General features: G+C 35.5%; 3 protein-coding genes across 6 annotated transcripts; 2 read left to right on the forward strand and 1 right to left on the reverse strand.

The window, feature by feature from the left end:
- The first annotated feature begins 2560 nt into the window (after nucleotides 1-2560).
- Nucleotides 2561-3245, forward strand: LOC128197955 (uncharacterized). 4 transcript variants are annotated; one of them, XR_008250714.1, is made up of 3 exons: nucleotides 2561-2827; nucleotides 2941-3027; nucleotides 3106-3245. XR_008250714.1 is itself a non-coding variant. In XM_052880897.1 (3 exons), the coding sequence occupies exons 1-3, from the start codon at nucleotides 2625-2627 to the stop codon at nucleotides 3178-3180; spliced, it is 336 nt and encodes a 111-aa protein (XP_052736857.1). In that variant the 5' UTR covers nucleotides 2561-2624; the 3' UTR covers nucleotides 3181-3245. The 4 variants fall into 4 exon arrangements, 1 of the variants encoding a protein (XP_052736857.1); XR_008250713.1 differs by having other exon boundaries at nucleotides 2941-3023; XM_052880897.1 differs by having other exon boundaries at nucleotides 2966-3023.
- Nucleotides 3246-3760: 515 nt separating this feature from the next.
- LOC128197911 (protein MAIN-LIKE 1-like) lies at nucleotides 3761-6846 on the forward strand. The gene is made up of 5 exons (XM_052880762.1): nucleotides 3761-3837; nucleotides 4816-5186; nucleotides 5261-5920; nucleotides 5998-6498; nucleotides 6661-6846. Exons 2-5 carry the CDS (start codon nucleotides 4818-4820, stop codon nucleotides 6844-6846), a joined length of 1716 nt encoding a protein of 571 aa, XP_052736722.1. The 5' UTR covers nucleotides 3761-3837; nucleotides 4816-4817.
- A 125-nt stretch (nucleotides 6847-6971) lies between these two features.
- On the reverse strand, nucleotides 6972-7832 carry LOC108336749 (uncharacterized). Its single transcript, XM_017573212.2, has one exon. The coding sequence runs from the start codon at nucleotides 7830-7832 to the stop codon at nucleotides 6972-6974; it is 861 nt and encodes a 286-aa protein (XP_017428701.2).
- Between the last annotated feature and the right edge of the window lie 8383 nt (nucleotides 7833-16215).

The following is a 16215-nucleotide window of genomic DNA, read 5'->3' on the forward strand; positions in this document are numbered from 1 at the left end:
TAAACCAAGATTGTCGTCGCCCCGTACACCTCCGCTCTCTCCACTATTGCGCCGCGCCCTATCTCCCTACCCTTCCGCACTCAAAACAAACAAACAGTTTAGAAATACAGTGCAGGGAGGGGCGACAAATCCCTTCGAGGGCTCCGGAGAGTTGAAGTCAATGTCTTCTAATGGGTTGACCTTGTCGAAGAAGGAGGTTGACCTTGTCGAAGAAGGAGGTGTCGATGTCATAGGAGGGTTTGCATTTGACGTAGAGGATGGAGGGGTGGTGTTAGGGTTTAGCGAAGAATGGAGGGGTGGTGATAGGGTTTGGCGAAGAGGAGGGAGACGGTGTGCAACGGCGAAGGGAGGAGAGAGAAGCGGGAAGAGGAGAAAACTTAAAATGCCACGTAATAATAAACTTTACAGCTAATTCAGGTTTCGCTAGGTAAGCACTCTGCCGTTAATCTTTTTAACGTCGAAAGCAAAAAAGGACTAACATGCACTGTTTTTGTGAATAAATAGGATGTTAGTGAACTTTTAAAAAATAAGAGGACAACTTTGAACCAATCCTACAAATCGAGGGTCCAAACTAGGTATTAAACCTTTATTTTTAGGTTTAATCCTTTTCGACATCCCTATTTGTGTAGGAATGTCTCAGATAGGTCCTCGTTTTCTAAAGTGTATCAAGATGGTCCTTAATTTTGAAAATTGAGATCAATTGAGTCCTTCCCGTTAAGTTGGCTAGACGGCGTTAAAAAAATTGATGAGTGGGATGCTGAGATGACGAAATGTTACTGACATGGCACTAACGTGGCATTGACCTGGCATCTTCAACTCCCTTCCACCATCTTCATCCTTATACCATCTCCAGCATCATCATCCTCATCTTACTCTCCCATAATTTTCCAACCTCTAACCAATCTTCATCCATCAAACACACTCACGGCTATTGGGGACACTGGCTCCCTCCCTCTGCTTCTTCATCCTAACCCATAAACATCTCACGGCCAACACCGGATCTTCATCTCTTTCTCTCTGCTAATTCTCTTCTCCCATACTCCTACCTCATTCACCTTCCTCGGCTCATCACTACCAACACCTCACGGACAGCCAATACCCATCATCTTCATCCTACACTTCTCAAACCACTCTCCAACCCCTCTGCTTCTCTCACCCGTAACCATCCCAACCACTTGTTTCTTCTTCACAGCTCACTCACTACTTCCACCATATTTCCCGTCATCATCCTGCCTCCATCACGCCTCACTTTCATCACCCAACTTCAAATTCAAATTCAATCATCTTCAACTCTCACAGCGCACGCTGTGGCTTCCTCTATCACGCATATCACCAGAAACCTACCATTCCCAACAACCCAAACACAAACTGAAAATAGACAAAGGAGAAAAGGAGAGCCCATCGGTGGCGGTCTCCAAGGATGACGACGCCGCGGTTGGAAACGGTTCCGATGGCGCGTGGGTGTGCTGCCAACGTCAAGATCAGAAGAGGTGGTGGCGAGGTGGCTGGGTCGCGGTGGTGAACGGTGGGCAGTTAGGAAGACGCAGCCCAGAGAACGTCGGAGAGAGGAGAGAATCTCTCGCGAAGGCTCCGGTGGTTTGCGATGGCTCGCGGTGGCAACCCACCTCGCTGGCAACGCCCCAAGTCGAGCATGAAATGTTCGCTGTGACGCGGTAACAACCCTCGACAAAACCCTAATCAATTTAGGGATTCCTCCTTCTCATAAAACGTTCGCTGTTAAAAATCAAAATGTTGCGTTTTGATTTACAAATTTCACTTTTTTAAATCTAAAAAACTCACCATTAAGCCAGGTCAATGCCACGTCAGTAACATTTCGTCATCTCAGCATCCCATTCATCAATTTTTTTAACGCCGTCCAGCCAACTTAACGGGAAAGACTCAATTGATCTCAATTTTCAAAATTAAGGACCATTTTGATACACTTTAAAAAACGAGGACCTATACATTCCTACACAAATAGGGATGTCGAAAAGGATTAAACCATATTTTTAATACATTTTCGGTGGTTTTTTCTATCAAAACGTCGTTAAGTATTTTAATATTTCTCAACTCTAATTCATTTTGGCGAGTCTTCATCAATCAATTGTTTTTCATTTTCTCTATTTTGTCTCTCCACGAGTTCGCTTCTCCTCTTCGCGTGTCAATGGTTTTGCGTCTCCATGGGTGTTCTTTGCGTCTCCATTGGTGCTCCTTGCGTCTCCATTGGTGCTGCACCTCTAATTCTTTTCGTCGCGCCTTCAATGGTTTTGCATCTTCTGCACTGCCTCTGCACTTGAGTCCGCGTCTTCATTGCTTGTCTTCGTATGTCAATTTTTCGTTGTTCACTTTGTCTTCACAGCCCGCCCTGACTAGTCTCCTTCGTTAATTGTTCGGTTCACAGGATTTCCCCATTTGAAAACCCTAAGTTGGCGTTCCTGTCGTTAAAGTTCCTATGAGGCAAAAGCAATCCTGTGGCATGAAAGATATATATATATATATATATATATATATATATATATATATATATATATATATATATATATATATATATATATATATATATATATATATATATATATAAGACATTGTTGTGAGAAAGAAAGGGAGAGAGAGTGAAGGTGAAGATGGAGAGCGAGTGTGGGAAGCAAAGGCATGGTGGTGAGGGGAAGAGGAAGAATAACCAAACATTTTCGGAGAAAACAAAGGAAAATTTGTCCAAAATCAAGCGACAATGTTCTCGCCCACGCGCATATCGCCTGGCTACCAGTGGCCGCTTCCTGGTTGGGTTGCGGAAAAACGCCACATGTTGTCTGGCAGGGTCTATAGGGTAATCTTCTTCCTTCTTCTACATCTTTTCATGTATTTTTTTGTAAGTATGCATGGACATCGTTGTTTGATTTGCTTTCACTGATATATGTTCTTGTTGAGTTATTATAATAGTTGGAAGTCTCCACTACTATGACAGGGAAGGGCATCAATACAGAAGCCAGAGCGAGATTGTAGCTCTGTGGGAGAAATTCAGAGTGGGTGTGTGTATTTATATGTATATATATATAACATGTCTAGTATATTACTGAATTTACGGTTCTTTCTTGCTTTCTACAGGACTACCTTTTGGACATTGAAACTCTTTTGAGATTAAAGCTCAAACAACATACGTACACATGTTATGTTATGTAATATGCTAGTAGGAACTGTGTTCAATGGAGATCAAATAACTACTTGTTAATGTTATGTTTGGTTTACTTAGGATTGCTTCATTATGGTTAGATTTGATCAATATGTTATTCTTCTTCATGTTCAAAATTAAATACTATTGGATCTAAAGTTTTCTCTGTAGAGAGCAAAGAGAAGGGAAATTATGCAGAAAAGTGTTTCCATAAATTAAGCATATATGCACTCTCTGTCATTAGTTAATTATTATGTGATTATGCAGTGCATACAGAGAGACTGTAAAGTCAAAAGCTACACCAATTAACTGGGATGTATCATTCTACTTTGAGGCGTTCTCCCTGCACCTCACCACCCTCATCCTGCACCTCCAAAAAAAAATGGAATTCCAAAAGTGCCCTTTTACCAGTCAACGAGGAGAGAGGAGAGAGAGAAAAAAAATTTAATTAAAAAGATTAATAAAATTTGAAAAGCATTTTACTCATCTTCTTCCCCTCCCCTGCCGCATCTCACTCTGTCGCATTTCACAAACCCTAGATCTACACCCCTCCTTCCTCCCTCTTTTTCTCTCCGTCGTCTCGTCTGTCTCTGTGTCTCTGGCATCCGCTCCGCTGCTCTGCTCGGGTTCGTGGCTCTGCTCTGCTCGGGTTCGTGGCTGGCGTCCAGGTTAGTATGTAATATATTTGTTTCCTGTGTTTGTCTGTTTGGTTTGTCTGTTTGGTTTGTGTGTTTTGTGCTTGGTTGGGTTTGGGTAGTGATTGGGGTTGTGGGTCGTGATCTGATGGGATCGGAGGTCGCTGGAGGTGCACGCCGCAGTTGGAAGTGCGCCTCGCTGGAGGTGCGCCGCATTTGGAAGTGCGGCAAGGATTAGAGCCGCAGTTCGAGGTGCGGTTCGCTGGAGGTGGTAGCCGGATTTGGAAGTGCGGCAAAGTACATAACCGGACTTCGAAGTGCGGTTTCGCTGGGATGCACGCCGCAGTTCGATCTGCGGCAAATACAACACCGGATTTCGAGTGGCGTTTGAATTGAATTGTTTAGGGTTTCTTTGATTATTATATATTTTTTTAATTCTTTATATTTTTTTTGTTATGTTTTTTTATTGAAGTGTTTTTTATTTATATTATATCTAGAAGATATTAATGTAAAATAATTTTTTAATACTAGTATATACTAATTTAAAATGGTTACTGAAACTATACACATTACATACTAATTCGTAGTAAATACTAATGTAATATATTAATACCTAGTAACCAGTAGATATTTTACTAATGTAATATATTAATACGTAGTAACCAGTAGATATTAATTTAAAATGGGTTTTTTTATACTAATTAAAAAGATTTTTTTTATACTAGGTATTAAAATAATATAGAAATATAAAGCATTTATGTGGTGACTCCCTTATTTTCGTATATTTAATTTTATATCATTTTTCTAATTTTTTTTAAAATTAAAATAATAATTAAATTGTTTATTGAAATAAATAATAATTATTAATTTGGAATGTTTTGTAATTATTTAATTATTATATATGTAATTTTTTTAGATTTTTATATTATTTTTTATTTGTTTGAATATTTTTGATTAAATTATTAATTATTTTTTTGTATATAATATGTTAATAATATAATTGGTTAATAGATATGGTTAAAACTAGAGGTGGATATCATGGTGAGGCTTCATCCTCTCATAGTGAGCCATCAGATGAAAGAAGACGACCTACGGCATCTGCTCGTAGAAGACGAGTAGAAGAATATCGCGCGGACGTTATTCATGAGCATGATAATGAGGAGCAGGAAGAGTTATTACAGCATGGACATAGTCAGGATGATTACGTTGAAGAGGAGGATATTCAGCAGCAACATGACTGTAATCAACAAGAACATGAAGGTGAAGGTGAAGATGAAGATGAAGACCAAGCTGAAGATGATGGATTCCCAGGAGGTCCACATGACACCTCCTTACTTACTCACTATACCCAGCATGTTGCATTTGCCATATGGCAAGGCCGGGTTAGTCATGAATCTAAATTTTAATTGTTTAATAAATGTTACATTTTTTGTTATATAATTATGTTTGTATTCAGGATCGAAGGGGGATAAAGGTTGTCACCCATGGCAAAAAATTGAAGCATTTTGGAATGTATCATGAGGCCATTGAGCCTTATATCTCCATGTCGGGGTTGGGTTGTTTAGTGAACCTCTCATACGAGTATGCCGATCATGGATTGATCGTTGCCCTTTCGGAGAGGTGGCACATAGAGACTAATACTTTCCACCTACCGATAGGTGAGATGACCGTCACATTAGATGACGTTATGAATTTGCTCCACCTACCCATCATGGGACAGTTTTGTGAGGTTGAGGAGTTAGAGTATGATGAGGCTCGATCTCATATCATGGAGCTGCTTGGTGTGGACCACGATAAAGCTTCAGCTGAGATGAAACAGTCACGTGGTCCAAAAGTTAGGCTCAGCTGGCTACGCGAGGTCTACCAGGAGTGCATCCAGCAGGAGCGTTGGGAGTGTGCTGCTCGGGCGTATTTGTTGCATCTGATTGGATGCACAATTTTTACGAATAAGAGTGCGACTCTAATTAAGGTATCATATCTCCTTCTCTTGCGAGACTTGAATGCTTGTTCGAGATATGCTTGGGGAGCAGCAGCACTTGCACATACATATGAGCAGCTAGGAGATGCTAGCTTCTATGAGATCAGACAAATAGTTGGATATTCCACTCTTCTACAGGTACATTATCATCTTCTAAGTTTATTTTAATATTGTTTGACAATGAAACCCACGATTGAAGTAATGTTTTTTTGTAGAGTTGGATATACGAGCACTTTCCTACAATGGGAAGGAGGCAAGTGTCTGAGAGGTACACAGAACTTGATCCACGTGCTTCACGATACATACCCCCGAGGGTGGGTTGGAGTTTGACAGAGGGCCGAACATTTCTGGATGCCCTCACTTATGATTTAGTTATCTGGAATCCATACCTTTCGCACAGACGTACATGTCCATTGATTGCCATAATTATGTACTCGGGATGGATCCGATTAGGCGACATCATTCATCGACATCTACCTGAACGCGTGTTGCGTCAATTTGGTTTTCAACAGATCATACCACGGTCACCTGATAGTCTTCCGATGCCAGACATTCCTACGATTGATCTAATGTGGTTGCGGTATGCAGAGCATGCCATTACTAGTGTCATTGAAGCTGATCAGCCACATGCGTGTGTTGATGGATATATAACGTGGTTTAGGCGGGTGTCGCACCCGTACATCACTCCAGGAAACGACGGTGAACGACCTAATGAGGCGAGACATTCCAGATGAGAGGTTGGTGCCTCCAGTTCGTCGTAGACGGTCGGCTGAGCAAGGATTGTTGGTATGTCTTGAAACTAACTGATTTTGATTTTATTTTCATTATCGTTGGTTCTTGTTTACTTTAATAATTTTTTTTGGTTATCTTCATTTTAGGGGGGTATGAGGCGTGTGATCAGGATGTTGCAGGGCATGCTAACCTGTCGAGATGTCACAGAGGGCACTATAGCTTATCAACGTACTACTGAGACACTAGAGGTAGCTCGTAGGTCTGTTGAGGAGTATGAGTCTAGTACTAGAAGAGGTGGTCGTCATGTGCGTGGACGTGCATCATTTTCTTGAAAAAACACTTTTATGCATGGTGGTTTTTTTAATGGTTATTTATGTACTGGTTATTTAATATTTTGACTATCAGGTTTGTTTAATGATATGATCGTCTTATTTAATATTTTGACTATCAGGTTTGTTTAATGATATGCAAAGGCGGCTGTGAATGTCAAACCAGTTGATGTGACTCCCACAATCTCGAGCAACGGAAGTCGATATTTGTTCGTCTTGTACGTCGTATCCATTAAGAAAACAATATTAAAAGAATTGACTAAGTGCACTGAATCGGGATGTGTCCAAAACAAGTCACTTACCACGTCAGAATCGTCCAAACATCTACTTCTCTGGATGTATTTGTCTCTATCTAACAACATCATCAACTGCTGCATTTCCGTTCTAGACCCTCTCAAAGATCGTTTGTACGTGTACCTCGCATTATATATTTGCTTTATCGTTGTCACGTTATCTTCATTATGTTCTTTCAGAGTCAAAAGAATATTTGACGGCTTTACTTGACTATTAGTCATGTCCACAAGAATTGATTGTTCAGCCGCATTTAACCTACCCGCGAAAGGATGACCGACCAAAGTCTCTGCTAATTCATGGTTGTGATAGCCGCACATAACCTTCAACACCCAACCATCTCCTTTAGGTTTACCCCTCAACCTAAACAGACACTCACATTTTCTTGTGCCAGATAAACTAGGTTGAACATCTGCCTTATACTTCCTATACTTCCCGCTTCTTTCACAGCCTAACAAAATAAATGTCTTTCTACCAGCTTCACCAGTTGCTGTGTCAGATCTTATAGTGACGACAACAAATCCAAGATCAAATGCAATCTTTCGAACCCATTGAATTAAATCGGCGCGTGTTGGGAATATTTTATCAGTGGAAAATTGATCTGAATAATCACCCTCACCCACTTCTTTTAAAGAATAAGAAAATTCCGATATAAAATCAGAATTTATTTCAGAATCCAAATATGGATAGTTATCCATCTCATATAATTAAATATGACCTACAATAAATATTAAAATTTAAAAATTTATTAAATTACAAATAAAAAATTCAAAAACACTCTCTAATAAAAAAATTCATATAACCTAAATATTATTAAAAATTCATATAACCTAAATACACTCCCTAATCACTCCATAATGACTAACCATAATTCATGAAAAAAAATTTAAAATAAATAATCATAACATAAAACAATAAATTTAAATTAAAAATAATAACATAATAACAAAAACATTATAAAAATAACATAAAACAATAAATTTAAATTAAAAATAATAACATAATAACAAAAACATTAAAAAAATAACATAAAACAATAAATTTAAATTAAAAATAATAACATAATAACAAAAACATTAAAAAAATAACATAAAACAATAAATTTAAATTAAAAATAATAACATAATAACAAAAACATTAAAAAAATAACATAAAACAATAAATTTAAATTAAAAATAATAACATAATAACAAAAACATTAAAAAAATAACATAAAACAATAAATTAAAATTAAAATTAATAACATAATAACAAAAACATTAAAAAAAACATAAAACAATAAATTTAAATTAAAAATAATAACAGAATAACAAAAATATTAAAAAAAAACATAAAACAATAAATTTAAATTAAAAATAATAACATAATAACAAAAACATTAAAAAAAATAAAAAAAAAGAGGTAAAAAAAAGACTCCAGGAATTTCACTAAAAAAACCATGCATAACCGCACTTCAAAGTGCGGCGACAACATGAAAACGCACTTCGAAGTGCGGCGGCTACAAATTGCTAAACGCACTTCGAAGTGCGGCGCCTACAAATTGCTAAACGCACTTCGAAGTGCGGCGCGGCCTAAACCCTAAACCAGTACTACCCACACCTCTCTACTCAAACCTCACTCTCTTCTTCCTCTCGCTCACGCTCACATAAATATATCTCCCAAAACCTAGACCACCACCTCACCCCAGCATTGTATAAATGCAAAAACATTAAATAAAACATTTGCATAAACCCTAAAGAAGAAAAAATTAAACAAAACATGAAAAAAAAAACCACAACGCACTTCAAAGTGCGTCACCCTAATTTAAAAACGCACTTCGAAGTGCGGCGGAGTCTTTCCGCACTTCGAAGTGCGGTTGCGTACCTTCGCCGGCGCAGTCTTCTTCCTCCTCCTGTTGGTGTACCTCAAATCTTCTTCCTCCTCCTGCTGGTGTACCTCCAAATCTCACTTGCTACAGTAAAAATATCATGAATGAACAGTGCACGCACCAGCTGGGTTTATAAAAAGGGAATGTGGTTGGGAGTTAGAAAAATGGTTGGGGGTTAAAAAAATTTAATTTATTAATTACGATTTTGACTTTTAATTAAATGAAGGTTTTGACTTTTTTAATTAATTGAAGGGTATATAGGTAATTTTGGGGGTGCAGGATGAGGTGAGGGAGGTGCAGGAAGATTCACTCTTCTACTTTTGTGGATGTACTGTTTTAAATGGTGGGATCGTAACATGAGATTACAATAATAACAAAGACAGGACATTTTTAAAGGAATTGTTTTCAGATAATGCACTTCTTTTTGTTTACTAATTTAATGGTTCCTTGCAAGAGAGCTGAGCCGTCATGACAATTTCAAAATACTGAGTGCTATATATTTTTGGAAATATCTTAACTTTTTATAGTTGCTATGAACTTTTTATAAAATGACATGTTCAAGATTAAGCAGGAAGATGAGATTATTGTTTTTTGGATTTTATTAGAAAGGATTAATATTAATTTGAAGTTGAATTACATTTGAGTAATGACAACGTCTTTTAAAATAAATTGTTCTTTATATCCATGCACTTCATATAGACATTGTAATTCTTTTATCTTTTTGTTAAATACTTAATTATATAAACTTTTTTATTTGCTTTACAGGAACCTATGTCAAATCAGGGCATACATTGTGCTGCCAATGATCATTACTAGACAAGGATAGAGCAATCCCCTCGTTGTGTTTAAATACCAACTGACGGAGCTGATGTCTGGCACTCAACTACAAATTTTTGACGCTTCATGTTATGAATATAATTCCAATCAAAGGAATATGAAAATTTCATTGTTAATCGCGCATTTTATGTGAGTATGATACTTGGATTCATTACAGGCTTGAACAACTATATCTATCGCATAATAACAGTAAAAATTGCCAAACTCAAGAGGTAGCTTAAAGGCTAGCTGTTAATATATATTATCTTTGTCAGTCAATGTTTACTTGTTTTTTCCTTTCAATAGCAGTTATAATATATAGACTTTATAAATAATGTATTATTGCGAGTAGTATTATTAATAATATATAGTTTCTTTATATATTTTTGTATGATTTGTCCTTTCTCTTAATCTTGATTTTAGAGTGGTCAAAAGTAAATAAGAGTTCGTGAGAAAATCTAGTTCACCAAAGGTCATCATCACTGATCAAAGTCAAATCAAAGAAGTCTTCAATAACATGAGATTTCCAGAAACAAAAGATAAGTAGCATTGCCAAGTTCTTGATCAATGGTCTGGTAAATTCCGAGGGTGATAAGTGGGTTCAACATCGAAAGATTCTCAACCCTGCATTCCACTTGGAAAAATTGAAAGTAAGTTTATTACTTTAATTTATAAATAATCAATCCTTTCACAGCCTTACCTAATTATTAATCGAGAATTACAAAAAACATGTATACTTTTATGATGAATTTAACAAGTATCCTTGCTATTTGGATACGAAGACTTTTTTTTTCTGTCGTGCTTCATCCACTTGTATAATGTTATACTAAACCACCATATGTTCATGAAATTTTACCTTTGAGATTATTGCCTTTACCATTTTTCACCAGAACATGTAAAATTGAAGGCCTCAGCTGATCCCTTGATAGAGGTTAGTGTTAAGATTCCTCTCATATTCCAGTTCAGATTCTTTTGTTTATTTTTATTTTTTTATCTTCATTATATAGTAATTTACACATAATATATTTCTTGGAGTTGATGTTCATCTATTTTCAACTGTAATATTTCTTGGAGTTGATGTTCTTCTGTCTTATTTGCAGGAAATGATTGCAGCTTTTTAAAAAATTTGTATGATTATTCTATACATGTATTGAATTTTTTGTTTGGCTTAGCTTCAAAACTAGTCAACAGATGTGGGCAAGTTAAGTCATTTTGCTGATTTGTGACCTTATTGCTCTCTGTAATCATTAGCATCCTTAGACAAAATGAATGAAACATGCATACTCACAGATAAATATACTCACAGATAAATCAATGTATAACATATTCTTTCCCTTGCGTTTTAGGTTCTGTTTCCATTGGGTAAGTTGTCTGTGATGATTTATGGGTGCTTGGCGGACATAATATAGGCAAAAGCATTCATAAAAATCATATATATAGTTTACCTTCAAATTTTAGCTTCTAACTAATTTATGCTAAGGGATAAGTAAAATTTAAGGCTGGTTTTAAAATATCTTCTTTTAAGAATATATTTAGTTTAAAATTGTAGAAAAATTAAAGTAGAAAGAATCACAATAAAAACGTCATTTCACCTTTCTTTTATTTTGTTATTTTTCAAGTTAAATGTGTTTTTTATTCTTAAACTTTAAGAAAGAAATGAATTTTTTTAAACAATACAATTTGATTTTTAAATTTAAAATGTGTTTAACAAATAGAAAAAGTTGTTGTGTTAAGAGGAATTAAGAGGAATAGAATAGAGAGAAAGAAAAAATTGACACCGTTTGTACTTATTTAACGTAGGGACGAGGTTGACGCAAAATTTACTAAGTGAAGATCAATTTCACACGCTTTTAAAATAAAAGATTGAATTGACATTATTTAGCAAAACTAGAGACAAAATAAGCTATTAAACATATAAATAATTATAGTAAATAACAATATATCTTAGGGAAATATTTTATTTAGAACAATATTCATATTTTATTCTAGGGAAAGATTTTATTTTAGGAAAATATTTTATTTAGAAAAATATTCATATTTATTCTAGGGAAAGATTTTATTCTAGGGAAATATTTTATTTAGGAAATAATTAATATAAATAAAGGGAGAGTCTAGGGTTAAAGGTATGTTTGTGATTATTGAGTTGTTGACAGGCAGTTACCGTATTGTGAGGGAGCTTATGCTCCGAAAGTAATTGAAGGAGGTTATGCTCCTGATTATTGTTTACCTTTGTTTATTCATATATTACCATGAAAAAAAGAGATTCATTAGTTCACATCCATACATGGTGAACAGAAGCTTAAAGGCAACCAACCATCATACTCCTATGTTTAGGTTTATACTACTATTGGGAGAGATTCCCCATATCTAGATTTCTCCGTATGTGTCTATATCAACAAAATCAATGATCATGACATCGAATGAGTTAAACAATGCATGCTATGAGCAAAGAGGAAAAACTCTAACAATTAATGAAAGAAAGCATGTATCTTATAAAAGATCTTGAAGAACAAATTCCATTACATGAGAGTTTCTAAGGATTTACATTGATTCCCCAACAACAAAATAAGTTTAGTTCACCATATTCATGGTGAAACTAGATGAAATATAATGAAAGAGTGAAGGATAGAACCCTAGAAAGTTGAGAAAGGAGCCTTAACATCTAAAATCCTCCCCCAAGGGGTGAAAGAGTGCGTTTCTGCTTTGTCCCAGCCAAAGATGACTGACCTAGGTTAACTAAAACCTTATATACTATTCTAAAAAATACAGAAAAGTAGGTCCAAGCACAGAAAAGTGGCGCTCAGCGGTAATAGCGCGTGATCAATTCTTCCCCTCAACGGTGCCAACAGGTCTTTGAGAGTGCCGCTCAACGGTAATTGGCGCTGAGCGGTACTTGCGGTTTCTCTTCTTTTGCACTTTTTGTGTCCTTTTCTGATTCCATCTCTGTTCCACTTCACTTCTTTCATCAAATTCATCTCAAAATCTGCAAAAAATAAGGAAATCAAGCATAAAACTTGTCCAACTCTCTTATTTCAAAAACATAAGCAAAAACTTGGTTTCAAGCTTGTTTCTAAGTCTTAAAGGTTGCTTTTGATATAAATTTTAAGTGTAAAATTAACAATTTTTCAACTATTATCAGATGACTCGATCAATTAAGACTTAAATAAAATGAAGTCATTGGTTTAAGATGCAAGAACATAAAATTAAATATGAATGTAGTTTTATCACTAGTAGAGTAACACAAAGATGAACGGATGTTGTTTATAATGAGATGAGTATGTTGTTGGGGTTAGATTTCACCAAGTTCCCTCTTATGTATGTAAGAAACTAGCACCTCCAAACAAAATATATGCATCATCAACAAAAAGAATTTGTGATTGGACCTAAATTATACTAAAATTGTGAATCAGAAATATTAGGTATAGCCAGTGAGAGGAACACAACACTTCCAGCACCAAACTACTATCCCTCACATTTTCACAAACATCTAACACCAAATCTTCCAAAAGAGAAGTTCGGAGAACAAAGTCACTAGAGTAGCACGGCTAACCCTACCATCTTCTCCCTCGAAACCCCATCCTCCATGCGATTCGAAAACGATGACGTATCAACCAAGTGAAGGAGCTTAAGCTTCAGGCAATTAGACGAAATAACAACTAGCATGTCGTCCTTAATGAACCCTATATATTTGAGATCAAAGGTGCAGGCCACGAGAAATGGCTCCAAATTAGGACATAATATGGTGATGGATTCGATTTCATGAAACTTTTGTGCTGGAAGAACATTCTCATTTCCAATTTTTATCAAACACGAAAGCCTTAATTAAACAAATACGAGTTCGCACAACATCAAATAACACTTTCCTTCATAATTTTAATCCCAATATCAATGAACGCTAATTCATAATCACATTATATATTTCAGAAAACCTAATTTTAAAATGTATAACATAATGAAATTCCACGTAACAACATGTGCTTATACCACTTATTAAATATTTACCACGTCAAATTGCTAGGTGATCAAAAACTGAACTCCGTTAACCCAATTTAACGGTAGGGACCCAATTGAGTCAATATTTCACTTTTAAGACTCAATTGGGAAAAAAATTAATAAAGGGATCTAATAGGAAAACCCAACATAAATAGGGACTTCTTAAGGGGTTTAACCTTCTGAAAATCATGCATCATTCTTTATCTGTGACATTCATATTAATGTGTATGATTGATCTATGCTTGTGTGAGATGAAACTATGTGAAACTCTCTTTTTCGCAAATTTTAATCGATTAATGAACTAACATAATTGATTAAGGTTTTTCACTGTTTACTATGTTTGACTTTCTTTAAGTGATAAGTGAATTTAATCGGTTATATAATTAAGTTAATCGATTGAAGTGTTACTGATTTGAAATTTGAATTGGGGTTTCCCTCCACACTAAATTCATTAATCAAAACGCTAATATGTCCAATTACTCTTCGCACTTTCACTCCAAATCACTGTTAAACTTGATTTTGGTTGCACAAAATCAGAACAAACTAAGTTTTCCCACTAATGAAGTATAGGGATAACCTAGGTATCAATCCTTGGACTCGGTACAATTAAGCTCAAAGTGTAAAGTTTATTCCTACTTTTATTCTATTTACTAACTACGAAACAAGTGGGGAAAATGAAATTTAATTGAACACAAAGAAATTAAAAAGAATATAGTAAAAGATTTAAATTTTTTTAAAAAGAAAAGAAGAAAATAAAATGTAATTTGATGAAATAAAAAAAAATGACAATAGAAATCTAAACTACCTAAGATAGAAACAGCAACATGACCTAAGCTAATTTGAAAAACAAGTACAACTAAAATGATCCTAAACTAATGAATCTGAATGAGTAAAGAAACTAAAATGAATCTTGATACCAACCTACGAAACCAAAGAACAACTTAATTTCCTAGTTATATGCCTATTCTAGAAATGTAAATGTCAATGCAAAGAGCATATCATCACATAACAAAACCAAATGGCAAGTAAAGTAAAATCACAATCTGAGCTAAGACTATTCTAACATCAATTCCAAAGAAATACTAAAAATAAAGAAGCAAACTAAAGATATTAGGCAAAAGCAAAGATTAGAGGCAAATGTGCAATAGATTGAAAGAAAGAGTCTCAATTACTCTTTAGAAAGAGATTCTGAGAAAGTTAAGCCCTCTTTAGGGTCTTTTTAGTTCATATTTCAGAACTTGAAATGGAAATTCTCACTCAATTATCCAACCAATGCACACTTACACAAGAACCGAAAATATAACACTAAAATTGAACTTAGTTCGACAATTATGAAGCTTAACATCTCTCCAGAAGACCTTTTGAAAATCTAGACCCACCTCGAGGTCCTATTACATCCAAAACATATGTAAAAATTTGGATGTTTTCCTTCAAAATTGATAACGGTTGAAAAACCGTTATTTTTGTACTTAATTTTTTATATTAAAAACACCCTTTTTGACTTAGAAGCTTGCTTGAACTCATATTTTTGCTTTAGTTTTGTGAATAAGAGAGTTGAAGGTGAATTGAATGGTTTTGTACTAGATTCCCTTGATTTTGTAGGCTAATTGAATGATTTGAAAGAAGAGTTGAAGTACCGAATGGTTGGAATGCAGAAAAGTCAACCAGAAACTAGAAAAGTCAACCAGAATGCAGAAAAGTCAACCAAAGTGCAGAAAAAGTGGCACCGAGCGGAAATTAGCGCTGAGGGCCAGTTTTGAAGTGCCGAAATCACCGCTGAGGGAAAAATTGCAGTTGAGGGGCAAAAATAGAAGCCACGCACTTACCGCTCAGCGGTAATTACCGTTGAGCCCTATTTTTATGGGCTTGGGCTTATTTTGTGTAATTTTTGTAGCAATTATAAAAGGGGTTTAGTTGACTTAGGGTAGACATCTTTGGACAGAAAGAGGCGAAATCACACTTTCTTCACCCCTTAGAGGCGGATTTTGGATGCGGAAGCTCCGATCTTCAACTTTTAAGGTTCTATCCTTCATTCTTTCATTGTTTTTCATCTAGTTTCACCATGATTATGGTGAACTAAACCTTGTATTGTTGTTGGGGAACCATTGTAATCCTTTGAAACTCTCATGTATTGAATTGGTTGTTGAATTTATATGCTTTCTTTCATTAATTGTTAGGGTTTTTCCTCTTTGCTCTATGCATGCTTTGTTTAACTCATTCAATTGCATGATTATTGATTTTGTCGATATGGACACATATGGGGAAATCTAGATATGGGGAATCTCTCCCAATAGTAGTATTGCCTAGAAATAGGGATATGATGGTTGGTTGCCTTTAAGTTTCTGTGCTATTTAATGCATGAATAATTGCTAGGGAGACAAAACATTGTAAACTAGTGATTAGGA

This window comes from Vigna angularis, chromosome 7 (genome assembly GCF_016808095.1).
Source record: "Vigna angularis cultivar LongXiaoDou No.4 chromosome 7, ASM1680809v1, whole genome shotgun sequence".
In the NCBI taxonomy this organism is placed as follows: Eukaryota; Viridiplantae; Streptophyta; class Magnoliopsida; order Fabales; family Fabaceae; genus Vigna; species Vigna angularis.